Below are 23,417 nucleotides of genomic sequence, written 5' to 3'. Positions count from 1 at the left end.
TGGATCTAGGCCTACTAGAAGTATATAATGATCATCTAGTCCAAAGAGTAGTCAAGAAGAGGTGTTGTTGATGTGCTAAGTTAACACGAGATACTATACCAGGCCTGGGAAAGTGGCTAAACACATCACAAGTGTTGTCTTCTGTAATTAGGAACCAGGAAACTCTTAAACTGCCAAATGTTTAAGAATCTGGTTTTGCATATTTTATCATAAATCCACCAGATGAAATCTTCATTCATTGGAGATTAGCCCAGTATCCTATTAATGTCTCAAAGTGTGTGTAGCCATCTACAGTAATCAATAGGTTCTTACAACATTCATGTTTGACCCAAGTATTACAGAATCTTTGTCATTCTGAATTTCTAAGTTTGCTGTTGGGGACTTTTTTTTTTAAACACCCTTTTTAGTTTTTACAAGACATTAGTGGAATGTGTATCAATACTTGTCCACATCGTTCTCAGATAAATCTCTATGTCCTTATTTACAACCACCTTGCCAATGAATATACTTCTGGAAAACATCTAGATGCTGGCTATCAGATCAAAGGCTGCTGATTTCCCCATTGCCTAGCTACATTAAAAAAAAAAGAAATCACGCAGGAAGAAACTAATAACCAAGACAGATTAAGTGTGGAGTATGATAGTGTTTCCAGAAGAAAAAACACAATACCACATAAAGCAACTCAGTTTTTAGAACAACAGTTTAAAGTAAAAGTCACTAAAAAGTGAAAGCACACATTTAAATCTGAGTGATCAAACTGCTTCCTCCAGTTTGATGTAAGCAGAATAACAAAATTTGCTCAACTATAATTCCCCAGTTATCATCAAACAGGAAGAGTGGTGGGCTGTTGTAGAAAGCGCTTTTTAAGGATTAGCAAAATGTACATTAGGCTCTCTCTTCTATGAAGAATATGTCAAGAAACATACAAGGTGTGAATTCTACTAATTCTAGACAATTCAGGTACAGGAGAATCACCTACAGAAATCAGTGAAACTAAGATTCCTGGGCCCCACCACCAGATATTTTCATTCAGCAGTTGTAGAAGAGGCCCACGATTTTTAATTAAAATAAACACACTAGGTAAATTCATTCTGAGGCTGGAAGCCTGGAAATACTGCTCCTTTATTGTTAGGACACAGGATACTTTAATAAGAGTCCAAAATATAGTTCAATACAGAGTGGCAATATGCTGAAGGAAGAGCCTGCATATCTGATCTAATAATTAAGAGCATCCTTCCCGTTTATGCCCAAAGCCCATGGCCCACCAACACCGGCTCCAAGGCCGGCCAGCTCACCCAGGCAGCGGTAGGGAATGACCATGTGTGCGTGGGTCTTGCACTGCTTCCGGCCCCTCTTGCACCAGTTCTGGATGGTCACTGGTTGGTTGGCTTCCACCACATTGGTGATCTGTAGTTCAGGGTAGACCTGGGAGAGCACACAGAGAGGGTACATTGTTACCTGAGGCAGGGCTGGCACACAGGCACCCGATGAACCACGGCTGCTATCCCACAGGGTACAGGCTGGCCCTATGCATTCAGTATCTATGTACATACAGCCTATATATATACAAGCTGGCCCTATGCATTCAGCATCTATGTACATACAGCCTATATATATATACAGGCTGGCCCTATACATTTGGTATCTATGTACATATAGCCTATATATATATATATACAGGCTGGCCCTATACATTCAGGCTGGCTCTGTATATTCAGTATATATATATATATATATATATACCGAAGCTTGGGCTTCCCTGGTGGCTCAGATGGTAAAAAAAAAAAAAACACAAAATTGCCTGCAATGTGGGAGACCTGAGTTCGATTTGGGAAGACCCCTTGGAGAAGGGAATGGCAACCCACTCCAGTATTCTTGCCTGGAAAACTCCATGGACAGAGGAGCCTGGTCGGCTGCAATCCATGGGGTCACAGAGAGTTGGACATGATAGAGCGACTAACACTTTGGGGAATTCAGGGTAAAGAAAACGATCGTTCACTCAAAACATGACGCAATCTAACTTTTACTTTACACGTACTCCTACTTTATAAGCGCCCATTCCAGCTTAACATTTTTTTTTCTTTTTTTAATTTATTTGGCTGTGCTGGGTCTTAGCTGCAGCACGTGGGATCTAGTTCCCTGACCAGGATTCGAACCTGGGACCTCTGCATTAGGAGCGCATAGTCTTAACCACTGGACCACCAAAGAAGTCCTTTAACCTATTTTCTAGTGGTTTTGTGGTTTAGTCACTAAGCTGTGTCTTAGTACAACCCCATGGACTGTAGCCTGCCAGACTTCTCTGTTCAAACATATTTTATAGGGGAGATAAAAAAGAAAGGGAGGAGGTGCAAGCATGCTAAGTCACTCAGTCCTACTCAATGTGACCCTATGGACTGTAGTCTGTTGCGGGGGTGGGGGGGGGCCCTCTTAAAAGTATGGGGTCATTTCAATGCAAAGTAAATGGGTGTGAAGATAGTCTGTAATGCCCAAAATAATTTTTAAAAATATTTTTATTTATGTGTTTGACTGTACCAGGTCTTAGCTGCAGCACATGGAAACTAGTTCCCTGACCAGGGATCAAACCACAGACCCCTGCATTGGGAGCATAAAGTCTTAGCCACTGGATCACCAGGGATATCTCCCCTAAATAATGTTGTGGTAAATATACCTGAGAATATTACTGTGACTGAAATTCAACCCAACCCTGTCTTAGTCAACTAGGCAAACATTTCACACACAGGATATGACACACAGCAAGCTCTCTCTGTAAAAATTCCTCTCTTTGTTCAAAGTAATTTACATAAGAATAACTTATCAAACAGTTACCATGAATCTTTAGATAAAGAATTGCATTTATGAATCTCTTCCCTTGATAACTAACTACAGCTCTTCACTCTGATTACTGTTCTCAATTAATCATGGTGTTTACTGAACACTTGGAAGAAATGTAAAACTTGATAAACTGAAATGGGTTTATGAAAATATCATATCACTTCTATTTATTAATAATAATGAGAAGAGATTTGAAGGAAAAACAGAAACATAAAAATTTGTTTCTAAAATGGTCTTGCCCTTGTATAAATCTTGCATGTCACCAGAGTTGCTGTTTTGCCAGTTAAATACAATGAAGAGAGAAAATATAAGAGAACTGAGGACAGAAACAAGGAAATGGTTATAATGATGGGTTATAATAGAATCTAAAGTGGGGATGCAGGAAGAGTGGGATACACAGTTCAAAGACTGTAGTGTTAGGACTTCCCTGGTGGTCCAGTGGCTAGACTCCACGTTCCTAAAGTAGGGGGCCTGGCTTTGATCCCTGGTCAGTCCCCTCAATTAAGATGAAAGATCTCGCATGCAGCAACTAAAACCCATCACAGCCAAATCAATGTAGTATCAATGAGTTCTGCTGTGGGCTACAGAATTCTGTCCTAAAGGTACCAAAAGAAAAAAAATAGTGGGTTGGATAGAAGCAGTAGTTGGACAGTCAGAGTTGAAATTAAGATTCTGGAGGAGGTACAGTCACTGGTATCTGCAAGGACTATAATATGAACTTCAGAGGGAATGGCTGAAGAATGATGAAAGCAAGATCACTGGAGGAATAAAAATCAAGGAACAGAGAAACTGGAATCTTGGAGCATCGAGGTTGATACCAAAATCAGATAAGAATGACGAAAGATGCAGTTGGCTGAATGACAGAGAGTGAGGCCTAAAATCTTTGAAGATTGAGGGGGATGCCCCCGAGGCAGAAAGAGCCCTGTGGATGCCTCCAACAGGTGGAGGACAGGGGGGATCTAGTCCATCCACAGGTTGGGTGGGGGATGTTTTTTAGGGAGGAGGAGGAAAGTATGGTTTGGAAGTGAAAATTCAGGAGAAGGACGATATCCCTATGTCAATGCTGGGAGGGCTGCAAGGAAAGAATGACCTGAGAAGGCTTTGAGGGAAGCAGTGACTTTGGGGAAGAAGCAGGTTTCAGAGCACGAAGATACTGTCCACAGTGTGGGTTATGGACAGAAGGAATTTTGCTAATGATTGTCAGTGACGTTCAGAGGGAAGTTTCTGTCTTTAAAATGTTGACCTTTTGTTCACTGTGGAGTTTGGGGCATTAATTTTTGACCTTTAAATAGTGCAGGAAAATATGACTTATCTTAATTCCTGAGTGCCTCACTTGCCTTATCCTATCCCAACCCCGAGGCCCAATCTATTAAAAAATTAAGGCACTGAAATGAGTGAAAACTGTGGCCCATCCAGACAACGGATTACCCAGCAGGAAAAGAAAGGCATTATAAAGCCATGAGACACAGAGGAATCTTGCTGCTGCTGCAAAGTCGCTTCAGTTGTATCCGACTCTATGCGACCCCATAGACGGCAGCCCACCAGGCTCCCCCGTCCCTGGGATTCTCCAGGCAAGAACACTGGAGTGGGTTGCCATTTCCTTCTTCAATAGAGTAATCTTAGTTGCCTATTAAGTGAAAGAAGCCAGTGTGAAAATACATGTGTGAGTCCAACTATGTGGCATTCTGGAAAAGGCAAAACCGGGGCAACAGTAATAAGACCAGTGGTTACCAGAGATTAGGGGAAGGAGGGATGAACCAGAAGAGCATAAAGGATTTGGGGGACAGTGAAATTATTCTCTATTATACTCGGTACTGTAGTGGTGAATGCATGTCATTATACATTTGTCCAAACGCATAGAATGTACAACTCCAAGAGTGGACCCTAAGGTAAACTATGGACTTTGGATGATCCTGATGTGTCCATGGAGGTTCATCAATGGTAATAAGTGTACTATTCTGGGGACTTCCCTGGTGGCCCAGTGGTTGAGAATCTACTTGCCAATGCAGGGTACATGGGTTTGATCCCTGGTTGGGGTCTTAAGGTCCCACGTGCCTCGGGGCAACTTAGCCCATTATTGTTGTGTGCTGTGCTCAGTCGTGTCTGACTCTTTGTGATCCCACGGACAGCAGCCCACCAGGCTGCTCTGCCCATGGGATTTTTGAGGCAAGAAAACTGGAGTGGGTTGCCATTTCCTCCTCTAGGGGATCTCTTCTTGATCCAAGGATCGAACTCACATCTCCCAAGTCTCCTGCATTGTAGGCAGATTCTTAACCCGCTGAGCCATCCTGGAAGCCCAAGCCCCTGGGCCATAACTACTGAAGCCTGAATGCCTAAAACCAGGGCTCTGCAACAAGAGAGGCCACAGACACAAGAAGCCCACGAACCACAACAAAGAGTAGCCTGAGCTTGACACAACTAAAGAAAAGTCCTAGCCCAGCAACAAAGACCCAGAGCAGCCAAAAAGAAATATACGTAAATAAATAGTGTATAAAATGTACTATTCTGCTGGGGGATGTTGAGAAAAGGGGAGAAGCTATGCATGAGTCAGGGCAGGGGGGAATCTCTGCACCTCCCTCTCCATTTTGCTAGCATCTAAATCTGCTCTAAAAAACAGAGTGCTGGTCAGTGTGAAAGTGAAAAGGTCACTCAGTCGTGTCTGACTCTGTGACCCCGTGGACTACACAGCCCACCAGCTCCTCTGTCCATGGGATTTTCTAGGCAAGAATACTGGAGTGGGTTGCCATTCCCTTCTCCAGGGGATTTTCCTGAACCAGGGATCAAACCCGTGTCCTGCATCATTTATTGTCTGTCTTTCCTTGTAGAATATAAGCTCAACAAGGGCATCTACTTTGTATTTTTCATGTTCACTGTTCACCTCCCAGAACTTGAAATAGTGACTGGTACATTGTACAGTTTCAGTAAGTTTTTATTAGGGGAAAACCCCTACTTTAATGTATGGGTACTATCCAACTGACTAAAATTTTACTGAGTACCTATGATGTGTCAAGCCCTGTGCTAGGAAAGTGCAGTGACAGAGTGGTTATCATCTGAGATTTTACAGAGCTAGCAATCACAGATAAAGTTTCAGACAATTTTCTACTGAACAGGAGTATTTTATTATTGATAAAATGTTATGTGATTACTTCATTAAGATTCTACATAATTTAGTTCATTTAGCAACACTTTATAACAAAAGTTTATCTTAAAAATGCTGTACTCTTACCCTAAGATCCCAAATATTTCACGAACTTCTTCAATTACTTTTAAAAACCATCCCTGTCCCTCCATCACAGATTAAGTGATGTCAGCAATAGTAGTAGACTGAATATATCCTATCTAGTCTCTACTTTCGGAGAAGGAATGGCACCCCACTCCAGTACTTTTGCCTAGAGAATCCCATGGACGGAGGAGCCTGGTAGGCTGAAGTCCATGGGGTCTCGAAGAGTCAGACACGACTGAGAGACTTCACTTTCACTTTTCACTTTCATGCATTGGAGAAGGAAATGGCAACCCACTCCAGTGTTCTTGCCTGGAGAATCCCAGGAACTGGGGGGCCTGGTGGGCTGCCGTCTATGGGGTCGCACAGAGTCGGACACGACTGAAGCGACCTGGCAGCAGCAGCAGCAGTCTCTATTTTCAAATTTCTCCCAGGCACTCTCCTTTGATACTTTTCCACACATTTTCTCTTTAATTAAAAAATATAGGTAATTTAATCTCATTTTTTAAAAAAACTTGAGCACTACTTCCCTATATATAATATGTTCATAGAGATAATCAGACCTTTTGAAGAATTATACACCAGTTCCCCTGATCATAGTAACTTTGCAGTATGCTGATATTACTCAAAGTCTGGCAGGCAGCTTCCAATGCTCCCTCACAAAACATGTGGTAATAACGATGAAACACAGGACCTGGGTTACGGGGATCCTAATGGACCAAATGGCTCACCACGCTTGTCCTTACCAGGATTTCCCTTAGTCCATGCAATTCTCCAGGCCAGAACACTGGAGTGGGTAGCCTTCTCCTTCTCCCAGGGATCTTCCTAACCCAGGGATAGAACCTAGGTCTCCCACATTGTAGGCGGATTCTTTACGAGCTGAGCCACAAGAGAACTGTTTTTTAGAGCAGCATCTAAAACTGCTCTAAAAAACAGAGCCGCTGGTCAGTGTAGTCTGAGGCAAATTCAATCCAGGAGGTACAAGCTATGTAAACACACAGAGACGGATATGTAAATCAGATCCTGGATGCATATTGAGAAAGTTATTCTTCCAAAACTCTCGCCAGCAACTTAGCTCTACATGGAAACAGCTCCTTCCCCCGATTTTATTTTGTTCTTAAGTAGCTTAACACTTCAACGCACGCATTTCCGTCACAGACAATGTTCAACTTGAAAATGCCACTAAAATTTAATATCCCCATGGCTTTTTTTCCCCAAAAGAATAAAAGGTGAAGTGGCTTTTGGGGCAGGAATATAATTCTCCCACCACCTCGTCTTGTTTATTACATCACAAAAAGTACAGCACTCATGAGTCATAAACTCTGTGACACCAGAGAGCTCGCCCTGAGGGACACGGCATTGTGTGCAGTAAAGTGTGAGTTACTGCATTTTTCTAAAGGGATTCCAGCTGCCACTTCACAGAAATACTGCCCTGCTGAGGCTTTTCTCAGGAGCCTTCGCTTTCTACCAAGGAGGACTATGCCTGCAGGAGGCACAGTCAAGTCATGTTTTCTTCATTTTAATTCAAAACCAAAAAACTATCCGTAGGGTACATATTGATAAGAAAAAAATATGTATATACGTATATGGCTGGTTCACATGCCTTCCATCTCAGTGTCCTAAGGTAATAACTGGTGCAAAAAGCAGTAACTTATTTGGTGGGTAATTTTCTAGCAGATAGAACTGCACATGGACCAATTAAGATGAAAGAGTGCTAAAGAACTGATGCTTTCCAACTGTGGTACTGAAGAAGATGCTTGAGAGTCCTTTGGACAGCAAGGAGATCAAAACAGTCAATCCTAAAGGCAATCAACCCTGAATATTCATTGGAAAGTTTGATGCTGAAGCTGAAGCTCCAAAACTTCATGTGATATGAAGAGCAGACTCATCAGAAGAGACCCTGATGCTGGGAAAGATTGAGGGCAGGAGGAGAAGGGGGTGACAGAGGATGAGATGGTTGGGTGACATCACCAACTCAATGGACATGAGTTTGAGCAAACTCCAGGAGACGGTGAAGGACATGGAAGCCTGGCGAGCTGCAGTCCATAGGGTCACAAAGAGTTGGATATGACTGAACGACTGAACAGTAACAACAAAACGATCAGAGAAGACAGGGCTTATTCCCTGAAGGCCACCAGAGCTTGACAAAGTGATCAGCCAAACACAGAATCCTAAAATCTAGGGCGTATGTGTTATTTCCTGTGCTTCACCTTCTTTCTCTAGGACGGGGACATCATCGGGGATTGTTAACAGACAGTTGGAGGAGATTGCGAAACCACATGAATCCCATGCATGGTTTGCCTACTGCTTAACAATGAAAAGGGAAGTGGCAACTTCTACCCCAGCAGCCACTTTTATCCTGAGACAAGGAGCTATTAATTCGAATTTGCCAAAGAGAATAAAAAATTGCTGTTCTCAATTCAGGAAGTTTATTTAAAAGGGGTGAGGCACACCAAACATTAAAGACACGTAATTTCTTCTGAAGTACATCTAGTCCCAATTAGACACAGTGATTACCACAAGCACAAGGAACTTCCAAGTCAGAAAGAAAAACCTAACAAAAAAAACACACTATAAACCATACTGAGATTTCTGACAAAAATTTGAAATACTGTATCTCTTCCTTGGTGGCTTAGATGGTAAAGAATCTGCCTGCAATGCAGGAGACCTGGTTTCTATTTCTGGATCAGGAACATCCCCTGGAGAAGGGAATGGCTACCTACTCCAGTATTCTTGCCTGGAGAAGTCCATGGACAGAGGAGCCTGGTGGGCTACAGTCCATGAGGTTGCAAAGAGTTGGACTGTATCTTATTTTTTATTAAACAGTGCCAGTATATGACCAGAGACAAAGAAGCATTTTTATGTTATGAGACAAATAATTTATGACAAGCATTCTATGTTTTCTTTGTGGCGTCTCACGCCTTAACATAGGAAATAAAATATCTGAGATCCCTAAGCTATTTCATTTGTATGTTGCATGCACGGTGTGCTCACACAACAAGCATTGCTGAGAATTTGCTAAAATAGCAGGTATTAGCAAAGCCTGATTTTTATAGGGCCCCCATCCTTTCCCAAAATGTCTCCTATTTGAGCCCACTGATCACTATTTTTTTAATTATGAAAAAATTCAGATGACAGCTTCAGTAATCAATACTTATAGCAGAAGCAAATTTAGGCTTGGGTCAGTTCCTTGAAAAGCAGACAGTCCACAGTTCCTAAAAACCCTTACTGAATTACACAGGGCAGTCACTGAATAAACACACTCACTGTGCAACAAGCACACTCTTCTTAAGACCCTTACACTGCACTTCAAATGCCTAGGTCCACGAGGGTCCTCCCCCGTGGGCAAACCTTCTCCACTCACAGTGTAATAGATGTGAATCCTTCTCGCCCACTTCAGGAATGCTTTCTGGTATTTATCGCAGTGTGCCTGACATTTGGGTTAAGTACATATGTGTACCACCTCCCCGTTGCAAATATACTTTCCACGGGCAGGAAACACAATGAGACCCCCACTCGCAGCCTCCCCGAGGTGCTCCACCTTCATGAACCTTGGCTGAATTGGTCAGGAGGCTGCCAACATGCCTGCCCCTCTCTGCAGCCCTCCAGCCCCCACCCCCTTTCTCAGCTAGAGCTCTCCTAAGTGCCCATATTTTAACTCTGCAGCTCTGGCCCCAAAGCTGATTACAGCCAGAGGAAAGCACTCTGCCAGCTACGTTCTCCTTGCTTAAGCGTTGTGGTTAGCTAAGGCTGGCAGGCAAGGGAAGTCACAGCCAGAGGTGGTGCCTGGCAAAACCACAAGGGAACAGGAAGCAGGCAACTGGAAGAAGCAAGAAAATAAGATGGACAGAAAGAGATACTAGGAGGAGACGGCTGTGGACCCAAGTCACAGAGATATGGAGCAGATGAGACGGGGGCCACCTGATTACCTGTAACTCCAGTGAGGAGTGATGGGTCTCCTTCAATAAGTACACCCACTTTTAAATGTGTATTTATTTATGGCTGTGCTGGGTTTTCCTTGCTGCGTGCGGGCTTTCTCTAGTTGCGAGGTGGGGCGGGGAGGGGAGGGCGCTACCCACACTGTGGTGCGCAGGTCTCTCATTGCACTGGCTTCTCGTGTTGCAGACAAGCCTCTAGGGCTTGTGGGCTTCAGTAGCTGCGGTGCACAGGCTCAGTTACCCCGAGGCATGTGGAATCTTCCTGGGTCAGGGAGCGAACCCATGTTCCCTGCACTGGAAGGTGGATGCCTATCCACCGTACCACCAGTGAAGTCTAAAGAGCCCCCCTCCTTTTAAACATAAGCTATTCTGGTAGCTTCTTCTTCCTTCCGAATGAACAAAACCCAAGAAAAATGCCCCAGCTCAAAAGCTGGTTCACTAATATTCCCTTTCTTGATCCCTTCTTCAATCTCTGAATCCAAAGCACTTTATAGCATCCCTTTTATCTGACCACTGGCCACTCACCTATTACAACGATGCACCTTCCTGCCCCCTTAGACTATACACACACTCCTTGAAGGCAGGGACTGTATGATTCATTTTCTGTCCCCTCAAGGCTGGTCAGCACTGTAACAGCACAGTGAGTGCTTGATCAACAGGTAACAAATATTTCTGGCTAAGTTCCGAATCCATTAGACATAGGGAAATCTAGCATATATTAAGCACCCGTTGGATATTATCAATGTGTATGTAAGATAACCTGAATGGTATGATATTAGTGTTGGATCATAAGCTTTTGACAAAAATAAGCACCTCAGTGTCATCTAACATTGTTCTCTGAAGTATGATGTGGCCACTTAGTCGTGTCCAACTTTGTGACTCCATGGACTATAGATCACCAGGCTCCTCTCTCCATGGAATTCTCCAGGCAAGAATACTGGAGTGGGTTGCCATTCTCTTTTCCAGGGGATCTTCCTAACCCAGAAATCCAACCTGGGTCTCTGGTGTTGCAAGAAGATTCTTTACTGTCTGAGCCACTAGAGAAGCCCTACCAATAATAGTATATTATATAAAAAGCAATGGATTATTGTTAATAAATGTAAAAGTCAGGCTCTCCCTAGGCTAAGGGGGCCCATCTGACTGGGCCAGGCATCTGTAACAAGCAGCTAACTACTCTGGCCATATAAATACGTATCTTTGATAGCAAATCTATCTGTACATAAATTTAAAAAATTTAAGGGAGTTGAAAAAATTTCAAATACCAACAACCAGGAGAGGTACAGTAGAAACCATCTTCGATCCATATTAGAAGGTTATGGTTGGTAACATAATTAGCTTTCCCAGGAAAATACCTTAGAAACTTGGTCACCATCAGAACATTTTCATTCTAAATTTAAAAAATCTAGAGTCTCCATTTCTCTCTCTGTTTATCTGAATTGAAAAAATATTAATCTCAGACAAGATGACATTTAAGTTGTTAAATATGCAAACCAAGAAAAGATATAGATGATATTTAAGAAAGCCAAGAACTTACATATACAAAAATATAAAAAAAATCTTTAAGATACATACTATCAGAGTCCTACAAAAACGTTCCTTCATTGGAAATATTAAGGACAAACAGGGGACCCCTTGGAGTATCATTTTGCAACAGGCCACCTAGGACAAGGGATTAATGAATGCCAAAAGTTGAATTTACATACAACTTGACTAAACCACCACCACCAGGTACCAAATGCCCAAGGATATTTCCAGACCACAAAATCAAATGTGGCCAGTAAAAGGCCGAACACAGAGTTAATTAATGGTCAGGGTTGTGTGCGTTCATACTAATTCTGAAAGGAATTTGCTTACTGTTCTTTCTGGTCTTTGAACACTTAACAATCAACTTTTAATCAAATTCTCCAGGATATTTCTTTTTGAAAAAAGCTTCCCCGGTGGCTAAGTGGTAAAGAATCTGCTTGCAATGACAGAGATGCGGGAGATTTGCATTCGATCCCAGAGTCTGGAACATGCCCTGGAGAAGGGCATGGCAACCCACTCTAGTATTCCTGCCTGGAGAATCTCATGGACAGAAAAGCATGGTGGTCTATAGTCCAGAGGGTCACAAAGAGTCAGACAGACACGACTGAAGCGACTGAGAACGCATGCTACAAATTATATAGTGTTGTTAAAATGGTGTTTTCAACATGTAAGTCAGAAGTCAATAAATAACATGTATTACTTTACTTTATCTTCATAAATTTACAGCTGCAAAAGCGATGAGCTTGCCCAAAATAATGCATGGCATCTGAAGGAGGTAAGGTAGAGAACTGGGATTCCAGGCTTTTCCAAGAACAACAGCAAATAGATTTTATAATTATTGGAGTGATGAGCACAGAGGGATACAATATACTATTCTTTCTACTTTTACATATGCTTGAAATTTTGAATTAAAAAGAACCAAAAGTTTAAAAGGGCTTCCCAAGTGGCTCAGACAGTAAAGAATCCGCCAGCAATGCAGGAGACCTGGGTTGAATCCCTGGGTGGGGAGATCCCCTGGAGAACTCAACATTCAAAAAACTAAGATCATGGCATCTGGTCCTATCGATTCATGGCAAATACAAGTGGAAACAGTAAGAGATTTTATTTTTGGGGGCTCCAAAGTCACTCTGAATGGTGACTGCAGCCATGAAATTAAAAGACACTTGCTCCTTGGAAGGAAAGCTATGACAAACGTCAGATCAGATCAGATCAGTCGCTCAGTCGTGTCTGACTCTTTGCGACCCCATGAATTGCAGCACGCCAGGCCTCCCTGTCCATCACCAACTCCCGGAGTTCACTGAGACTCACAGCCATCAAGTCAGTGATGCCATCCAGCCATCTCATCCTCTGTCATTCCCTTCTCCTCTTGCCCCCAATCCCTCCCAGCATCAGAGTCTTTTCCAATGAGTCAACTCTTCGCATGAGGTGGCCAAAGTACTGGAGTTTCAGCTTTAGCATCATTCCTTCCAAAGAAATCCCAGGGCTGATCTCCTTCAGAATGGACTGGTTGGATCTCCTTGCAGTCCAAGGGACTCTCAAGAGTCTTCTCCAACACCACAGTTCAAAAGCATCAATTCTTTGGCACTCAGCCTTCTTCACAGTCCAACTCTCACATCCATACATCAACACAGGAAAAACCATAGCCTTGACTAGACAGACCTTTGTTGGCAAAATAATGTCTCTGCTTTTGAATATGTTATCTAGGTTGGTCATAACTTTCCTTCCAAGGAGTAAGCGTCTTTTAATTTCATGGCTGCAGTCATCATCTGCAGCAATTTTGGAGCCCCCAAAAATAAAGTCTGACACTGTTTCCACTGTTTCCCCATCTATTTCCCATGAAGTGATGGGACCGGATGCCATGATCTTCGTTTTCTGAATGTTGAACCTTAAGCCAACTTTTCACTCTCCACTTTCACTTTCATCAAGAGGCTTTTGAGTTCCTCTTCACTTTCTGCCATAAGAGTGGTGTCATCTGCATATCTGAGGTTATTGATATTTCTCTCGGCAATCTTGATTCCAGCTTGTGTTTCTTCCAGTCCAGCGTTTCTCACGATGTACTCTGCATATGAGTTAAATAAACAGGGTGACAATATACAGACTTGACGTACTCCTTTCCCTATTTGGAACCAGTCTGTTGTTCCATGTCCAGTTCTAACTGTTGCTTCATGACCTGCATACAAATTTCTCAAGAGGCAGATCAGGTGGTCTGGTATTCCCATCTCTTTCAGAATTTTCCATAATTTATTGTGATCCACACAGTCAAAGGCTTTGGCATAGTCAATAAAGCAGAAATAGATGTTAGACAGTGTATTAAAAACCAGAGACGTAACTTTGCTGATGAAGGTCTGTATAATCCAAGTTATGGTTTTCATAGTAGTCATGTGCAATGTGAGAGTTGGACCATAAAGAAGGCTGAGAGCTGAAGAACTGATGCTTTCGATTGTGCTAGAGAAGACTTGAGAGTCCCCTGGACAGCAAGGAGACCAAACCAGTCAATCTTAAAGGAAATCAACCCTGAATATTCACTGGAAGGACTGAGACAAAGCTGAAGTCCCAATCTGTTTCTGTTTGTGTTCAAGTCTGTTTCTGGTCCATTTGTGTCATAATTTAGATTCCACATATCACTTAGCTGTACAGCAGAAATTAACACAACATTGTAAATCAACTATACTTGGATCAAATATTTTTTTAAAAAAAGAAAATATATCATAAACTTAAAAAAAAAACTCAATTGGTGACAGCTCTGAGTAGGCAGAGAGCATACTAATTCTCAGTTCTAAATAACTTTCACTCCAGCATCAAAACCGAAACAAAGCATGTCCAAGTCAATCTATTTCTCTTTCTGGATTAAAATAACATAGTCTCTCCTCTACAATTTTCTGGAATACAAAGAAAAATCCCATCTCAAACTGTTTCTTAATGTACATTCTTGTAATAATGAGATATTAGAGGCTATATCTAATTTAATTGGAAAAGAGAACTGGAAGCTGAAATTGCTCTCTGATTACAACTTAATGAGGAGCTGAGAGGCAAGACACAGCTGATGAAACACCACTGCAATAATGGGAAAGACGTGCACCGCTGTGTTTTCACAATGACGACCTCATCTAAGAGCAAGGGACAGAAAACGCTTCAGGGCACCAGCCCATTTCCCATTAATGTGGCCCAAGTCTGTTTCTGACACTGTATGTAAATATACTGTCATATGCATACATTCATACAAAGTTGGGAAATACTGTGCAAGAACCCTGTTCAAAGTATGAGTCACTATTATACCAACATGCTGAATGTAGAGACAAACGCGGGAGGGGTATACCAAAATAAACAGGACAGGACACGACTGAAGACACAAATAGATGTGTCCACATATAGCCAAGATCCTCACTGTCTTTCTGTTAACTTAGGGCTCATTTTCTCATTTTTAAAATGTCCAACCTATCATTAACCAAGTATGCGCCAATATAAAATAAAAAATTTAAATGCATATACACAAACAAGCTTTTAAAAAAGCCCATAAAAGGAACGAAATTGGGTCATTTGTAGAGATGTGGATGAACCTAGAGTCTGTCATATAGAGTGAAGTCAAAAAGAGAAAAACAAGTAGCATAATATTAGTGCATATATAGAAAATCTAGAAAAAGGTACTGATGAACCTATCTGCAGGGCAGGAATAGAACACACGTAAAGAACAGCAGGGGAAGGAGAGGCAGGGACAAGCTGAGAGAGCAGCACTGATATATATACATGTGTAAAGTGCCCAATCTACACAAGACTATTTGTTATTTCTATCTCAGTAAAGCTAAAATGAAGAAAGAAAAATACAATACAGGCAAAACATTTTTAATAAATAAAAGGTCAAATATAAAAGTCCATAATATTACTGCAAATATGTAATAATTGAGTATACATTTAGGAAACAGTTAGAGAGTAAAAAGGACCAAGGTTACATGAAACATTAATCTGATTAAAAATGATTAATGGTGTGCAAAGAAATATCCAAACTGATTTCATCTCTTTCACCTCTGAATCCTATGGTTTGTATAAGCAATCCTTATAACTATACAGACCAATAATGCAAAAAATGTATCTGCCCTCATGTACAAGTGAAAGTCGCTCAGTCATGTCTTGACTCTTTGCGACCCCATAGACTATATACATACAGCCCATGGAATTCTCCAGGCCAGAATACTGGAGTGGGTAGCAGTTCCCTTCTCCAGGGGATCTTCCCAACACAGGGATCGAACCCAGGTGTCCCACATTTAGGGCAGATTCTTTACCAGCTGAGCCACCAGGGAAGCCCACTCACACATCCATTCATGACTACTAGAAAATCCATGAGTTTGAGCAAGCTCTGGGAGTTGGTGACAGATACGGAAGCCTGGTGTGCAGGAGTCCATGGGGTCACAGAGAGTTAACACGGCTGAGCAACCGAACTGAACTGAACTCATATACAGGTAGGGTACCTCTACTCAAAAAATTTTCACATAATATGAATTTTTGCATCTTTCAAATACCAAAACAACTACTCATAGGTGCCTGTCATTTCTGGGTCAATTTTAAGCCCACAAAGGTGGATGGCACACACAGCAAAATAATAATGGCCAAGAATATTTCAGTTTCTACCATAGCAGCATGTCTTCCATATGCCCTCAAAGTTGATTAGATTAAAAGGATCACATGTGTTCAATTAATTTTAACTTCACATAACTAAAAAACAAAGACAGCAAAGTTGACAAAGAAGTCTTGTCTGGGGTTATATATTTTAGAGTAGACAGTTGGGCAAAGGAAATTGCTTTGTTCAACTCATCAGCTTTTGTTTGGGCCAGGCACTGGTGTGCTTTGTCTTATGATTCTGTTAATTTATAGACAAAACAACTGTTCATTTAGAGCAAGGAGGTTAAAGAAACAGAAAACACATACTGTTAACTGTGGAAAAGAAAACACTTAGGAAAAAGAAAGGATAGCCATAATCTAATAGAAGAGACTAGAAGCAAAGCCATATGCACGTAAGTTTCCCAGGTGGTCTCAGCCAGTGCTCAAGGCTTAACCTGCTCAAACTCCCTCCAGAGACCTGTTTCCAGAATAAGCAAGCAGAGTCACTGACACCTGCTCTACACCCCTGAGTCCCAGAAGGTATTTTGCTTATTAGAGAGGGTCAAAGAGCCTGTGTTTTAACTTTTTCCTTAAAAGAAGAGAAAGACCAGTACTCAGACGTTTATAATTTCTCATTTAACTGACAACATTTAACTTTTACAATACACACCTGTGTGCTCCTATCATAAAAGGGGGACATAGTCTAAGATCCATTAGGCAGCTTTCCTGGACTGCTCAGGTGTCAGGCTTGCATTTGAATGCAGGTTCAAAGGAGAGGCCCATGCTTCCCTTTCACTGCACTTGACCCTAAGAGCTCCCTTATAACAGCATCTGGATGTGAGAGTTGGACTATAAAGAAAGCTGAGAGCCGAAGAATTGATGCTTTTGAACTGTGGTGTTGGTGAAGACTCTTGAGAGTCCCCTGGACAGCAGGGAGATCCAAACTAAAGGAAATCAGTCCTGAATATTCACTGGAAGGACTTATGCTGAAGCTGAAAAGCCAACTGATCAAAGAACTGACTCATTTGAAAAGACTCTGATGCTGGGAAAGATTGAAGAGGGGAGGAGAAGGGGATGACAGAGGATGAGATGGTTGGATGGCATCACCGACTCAATGGAGATGAGTTTGAGTAAGCTCTGAGAGGTGGTGAGGAATTCTCCATGCAGGGATGCCTGGCATGTTGCAGTCCATGGGGTTGCAAAGAGTTGGACACGACTGAGCGACTAAACTGAACTGAGGTATCACATATGTGTTCATCTATACAAGAGCGATGGGCAGGATCATCTTTCCCATGCCTTTCACACTAGCATCTTGAGACTTGAATTCCCTTCTCTTTTTAAATATTTATTTATTTAGGCTGTGCTGGGTCTTAGTTGCATTATGCAGGATTTTTGTTGTTTTTGCAGCTCTCGGGCTTAGTTGCTTCCTGGGATGTGGGATCTCAGTTCCCTGACCACTGATCAAACCCACATCCCCTGCACCGCAAGAGGGATTCTTAACCACTGGACCACCAAGGAAGTTCCCTGAATCCCCTCCTCTTCTCAATTCAGATCACCCTTGCATATAGGTTAATCTTTCTATTAGTATCGTGAACAGAAAAGTCTTACTGAAAACAATTACATAGCCCTTAATCACTTCTAGGGTTAGATCCCAAATCCCCACAATCAAGACTGTCTACTTCACAGCCTCATCCACATTTTCAATTTCCTCAATTCTTTTCTCAGTTTATCTCATTGTATACTTAGAAGCTCTGTAAGAGCCAACAGAGGCTTCCCTGATGACTCAGATGGTAAAGAATCTGCCTGCAATGCAGAAGACCTGGGTTCGAGCCCTGGGTCAGGAAGATCCCCTGGAGGAGGGCATGACAATCCACTCCAGTATTCTTGCCTGGAGAATTCCATGAACAGAGGAGCCTGGCGGGCTAATGTCCACTGGGTCCAAAGAAGCAAACATAACTGAGCAACGAACACTTTCACTTTCTACGAGCCAAGAATGATGTCTGGCCACTCAGCAACACTTGACACAAAATCCTATCCTGAATCACTAAATATTTGCTCAATTGGCCTGAATTAAATTTGGTATAAAAAGAAAAAATTGGGGATGGAATGATACTTCAGATGAAGAACTGAAATGTATTTTCAATTTTTTGTTCTCTCAACCTAAAAAAGCCTTTAGTTTAAATAAAACATTATTTTTTAAAGTCTCATTTCATCCAAAAGAAAGAGGACAACAAAATCTAAAAATTCTAATTTTTCTTCCTAGCCTTAATAACATATGTTTTGAGGGGAATACTATCCTAGTTTGGATCTACTTATATTTATAAGACTCCTAGATTCCTGAGACCAATGGCTAGGTAATATAATAATTCCTTAAGGCAAGTGGCCACTGTAGGCTGTTAGATGATGAATAATTTATATAGTTATTTTCAAATTGTTTCTGGGATGGCAGCACTTTCTCCATCTAGTATAGAATGAAGGAATTTTTTTTCTACCAGAGGACTACCAGAGGACCACAAACAGTCATCAAGGGAGCGTCTGTTGTGGTCATCTATTATTGCACACAAACTATCCCCAAACTTAGTAGCTTCAAACAGGAAGCATCTCTTATCTCACAGTTTCTGTGGGTCAGGAATCTGGAAGTGGCTTAGCTGAGTGATCCTGACTTGTAAAAGGGTGCAGTCAAGATGTCAGCTACGGCTCCAGTCAAATGAAGGCTTCACTAGACTACAGGATCCACTTACAAGTAGTTTCCTAGTTGCCTGGCAAGTGAGTGCTGGTTGCTGGCAGGAATACTCAGGTCCTTATTAGCACATGTACATGTCTCTGGAGCTGCTTGAGTATCCTCACGACACGGTGGCTGGCTTCCAACACAGCAAAAGTATGCAAGGTAGAAGCCACGTGCCTTTTATGATCTAGCTTCAAACATCACATGCATCTTTTCTGTAGTATCCTCCTGCACAGTGTGGGAGGAGACTATGCACAGATGTGAATTCCAGAGGGGAGGCGAGCACTGTTGGGAGCCAACTTAGAAGCGAACTACACCATAATAATTAGAACTCCTGACAACTCTGTGAATTGACCAAGTGATTCTTCTTCACATGGTATCAGCTAGAGTATCGCAAGGAAGGGCAACTGAATGAGGGCCTCCATTCTCTTCCACTCGGTTTCTCCCCATGGCTTCCTTCCCAGAGTGCAAAAGGGGAAATTTCCAGGCCTTCTTAAGGCTTACACCCAGAAGTAATCCAGTGTCACTACCATTCCATTCTGCTGGTTAAAACAAGTCTCATGTCCAACCAAGACTGAAGGGGAGGGGGTAACTGCTGGAAGACACAATTCATCAACAGGCAACGGTAGAGCAAGGACTTCCCTGGTGGTCCAGTGGCGAAGACTCTGAGGTCCCCAATGCAGGGGGCCCAAGTTCTAGCCCTGGTCAGGGAACTAGATCCCACATGCAGCAGTCAAGGATTCCTCATACCACAACAAAGGTTAAAGCTCCCATGTGCTGCAAATAAGACCCAACACAGCCAAACAAAAAGAAATAAGTAAAAATTAAAAAAAAAAAAGAAGAGTACTACTAAAAAAAATAAATTCAACAGAATGTATTACCACAGGGTCACATAAAGAATAATCTAGGTTTGCTTCCTGTTTTTAGGGAGTGTATTTAGTGATCATTTGGTAGGTTTAACTGAATATTGAAGACCATGTTTATATGTTTATTGAGCGTTATCACAGCACCTGCATCTTAACTGGGTAAAAATAAACTCAGGGCAAATGTGGATGATGGGCCAACAACCCTCAATTCTTGCTAAAAATTTCTTTGGAATTCTGTCAATGGAAAGAAACAGTCTCTGCAGGAGAGGACCCCAAGGTCATTTTATGGAGGGGGCTCTGTCATTTTATGAGGGGTTTCCCTTGTGGCTCAGCTGGTAAAGAATCCGCCTGCAATGCGGGAGACCTGGGTTTGATCTCTGGGTTGGGAAGATCCCCTGGAGAAGGGAAAGGCTACCCACTCCAGCATTCTGGCCTGGAGAATTCCGTGGACTGTAGAGTCCATGTGGTCACAAAGGGTCAGACAGGACGGAGCGCCTTTCACTTCACTGCCAGTGCCGGAAGCAGTGCCGAGCACCAGCCTCATGCAGTCCCAGTCTCTGTGCCAACAATAGGCGGTCCACAAGCAGCTGCTAAATGATGACTCACGCTGAGTCAGGGACTAGTGTTGGTTAAAATGTTTTATAAAGCAGGATCTTTAGGAACTGTAATTCTCAGTGACACCTTGAGCCTATAATCCTTTTGCCCAAAGGAGTTAAAGTAAGTCCCAGTCTTAGCTCAGGCTACTGTAACAAACTATCATCAACTAGTTGGCTTAAGTGACAGGAATTGATTTTCTCACAGTCCTGGAGGCTGGAAGTCTTGGGTGCCAGCAGAGTTGAGTTCTGTTGAAGGTTCTCTTGCTGGTTTGCAGACTGCCACCTTCTCTCTGGGTGCTCACTGCCCCTCTTTGTGTGAGCAGGGCAGTAAAAGCAAACTCTCTGCAAGTTCTCTGGTGTCTTTTCTTATAGGGATGCCAATCTCATTGTGAAGGTCCCACCGCCATGACCTCATCTAACCTTGATTATCTACCAAAGTCTCCAGCTCCAAACACTATCCCAGTGGAACTTAAGGCTTCACCATATGAATTTTGGGAAAAAGTGCAAGTGTTAGTCACTCAGTCGTGTCCTACTCCTTGTGATCCCATGGACTGTAGCCCAACCAGGATCCTCTGTCCATGGAATTCTCCAGGCAAGAATCCTGGAGTGGCTTGCCATTTCCTTCTCCAGGGGATCCTCCCCACCCAGGGATCAAACCTGGGTCTCCCACAATGCAGGCAGACTCTTTACCAACTGAGCCACCAGAGAAGAATTTTGGGAAAGACACAAATATTTAGTCTATACCAGTCCTCAATACACATTTGATGGAGAAAAATAAAAGAATGGTACTCACTGTGCTAATTAAAAATATGTAAAGAAAATTTTTATATTTCAAAAGTGCCCAGTATTTAAATGATGACTAGGCAGAAACATAACTATTATGATTAGGGAACAGGAGGAAATTTATGGGTAACAAGAATGTGGATGAAATGAGATAAAATGCTGATTATACAAACAAGTTTCACACTATTTTCCCAATCAAACTTTATAAGGGCTTTTAGCCAGGAGTTAAGGTGCATGCTCAATGGCTCAGCTGTCTCAGACTCTTTGTGACCGCATGGTCTGTAGCCTGCCAGGATCCTCTGTCCATGGGATTTTCCAGGCAAGAATACTGGAGTGGAATGCCATCTCTTTCTCCAGAAGATCTTCCCGACCCAGGGATTGAACCTGCATCTCTTGCATTGGGAGGTGGGTTGTTTACCACTAGCACCACCTGGGAAGCCTCAATTTCTACTTTTTTCTTCCTAACCTTGCCCACGACCAATGATAGGACCAAAGAAATCAGGAGGCAAAATGCCAGTATTAATAATAACAACCAGGACTTCCGTGGTGATCCAGTGATTAAGAATCTGCCTGTCAATGTGGAAACACGGGTTCGATCCCTCATCTGGGAATATCCCACATGCCACAGAGCAACTAAGCTACTGCACCCTAGAACCTGTGTTTGGGAACAGAAGAAACCACTGCAATGAAAGGCTCATGCACCAGATTTAGACAAAGCCCTGTGTGACAATGAAGACCCAGCACAACCAAAACACAAAATAAAAAAGAAAAATAATAATGACGACAAAACAACCAGTATCAGGGAATACAAAACGAGAGAAGCATGAGACTATAAAGGACATGGACTAGATAATTCACCATCAAAATAATAGTATTTGACACATCACACTTAGCTAAGCACCAACAGACAGGAGGTGCAGCTATACAGGCAATTCTTTGGAAAAACAAATTAACAAGTGAGTTAAATTGGTTAGCAAAAGGTCAAAATGAGGTCATAGTCATGAGTTCAGTTGCTTTCATTCTGTCCTAGGATCACAGACTGCTCACAGCTGCCTCTCTGACTCAGCCAGCTGTCTCTAGAACATCTGTGTTTTGGTCATAAGAGTAACTGAGAACATAAAGAAAAAAATGATTCATCACTATTGAGAGAAAATAATCAGTAAATGAAGAGCACCATAAATGGAGACAGTCTGGCATATTAAAAAAAGGGAATCTGCACAATGGTAGATGCCAGGATATATATACCTTAAAGGTGCTAAACAAAAATACCTGTCAACCTGGAATTCTGTACATAACTAAGTTATTGTTTAATAAGAACAACTTCTGGAAATAACTAAGATGATGGCGGGAGAAGGCAATGGCACCCCACTCCAGTACTCTTGCCTGCAGAATCCCATGGACGGAGGAGCCTGGTGGGCTGCAGTCCATGGGGTCACTAAGAGTCAGACACGACTAAGCGACTTCACTTTCACTTTTCACTTTCATGCATTGGAGGAGGAAATGGCAACCCACTCCAGTGTTCTTGCCTGGAGAATCCCAGGGACGGCGGGGCCTGGTGGGCTGCCGTCTATGGGGTCGCACAGAGTCGGACACGACTGAAGCGACTTAGCAGCAGTAGCAGCAAGATAATGGCATTCAAAGAAAGAGAGGAATCAAAAATATAGAAATTGAGATCCTTTGCTGAAAGTATTGGCTGCAAACAATGAATCAAGTTAAAGGCAGAACCTACGACTGTGAGAATTATGGCAATAGAACAGACCATAATATTAAACTTTAAGAATACAAAAATAATGTATCTTACAAAACCTGTGAGGAGAGCTGAAAAAATTATGAATATTATTTTCCCTGGCTATATTAACAAGGAATCAAACGATCATCTAAAATAAAAACATGGAGTTTAAAAAAAAATGGAAAAAAAAAACATTTCCCAACAGCACACAAAAATATTCAGTCTTACAAATGAAAGGTATTTCTAGTTATAAAAGAAAAATTTCAAACTACCTACAACATGGCAAATAGTAGGAAGACTCTAAAATACCAATAAGGAATGTTACAAGTCGACCGTTTAGGAGGTACTATTCAATAGAAAAAGTCAAACACCGTTTAAAGGTTCTGAGCGAATATCTCACCAACAACACCACCCCCCCCACCATACCTTCCCAAAAGTTGTTTAAAGTCATGATGCACTATGAATTTCCTCAGATGCCCATTCTCCAATCTACAAAGCTTTGAAAAGGCTCTGTGTGCTTCCAAGCCCACTGTGTTGGGCTGTGGTCATTATTCTATTTTGCCTCCATGCCACTCATCACCCCTTTTTTTCTGGCAAGAGCTCCTCTCCCT

At 42.2% G+C, this 23,417-nt stretch overlaps 1 protein-coding gene and 1 non-coding gene across 8 annotated transcripts in view; both read right to left on the bottom strand.

Moving 5' to 3' along the window:
• LOC102416140 (amyloid beta precursor protein) overlaps positions 1-23,417 on the bottom strand; it is a 307,476-nt gene that overhangs the window by 209,652 nt on the left and 74,407 nt on the right. For all 7 annotated transcript variants that reach the window (XM_025281991.3, XM_025281961.3, XM_025281968.3 and 4 more), the window contains exon 3: positions 1,296-1,425. In XM_025281991.3, coding sequence (XP_025137776.1) covers positions 1,296-1,425 — 130 coding nt within the window. The remainder of the gene's footprint in view (positions 1-1,295; positions 1,426-23,417) is intronic.
• Positions 2,136-2,208, bottom strand: TRNAR-CCU. Its single transcript has one exon. It is a non-coding gene; the product is annotated as a tRNA-Arg (tRNA).

This window comes from Bubalus bubalis, chromosome 1, assembly GCF_019923935.1.
Source record: "Bubalus bubalis isolate 160015118507 breed Murrah chromosome 1, NDDB_SH_1, whole genome shotgun sequence".
NCBI lineage: Eukaryota > Metazoa > Chordata > Mammalia > Artiodactyla > Bovidae > Bubalus > Bubalus bubalis.
Note: the sequence above shows the minus strand (reverse complement) of the source record. Positions and strands in the feature narration are given on the sequence as shown.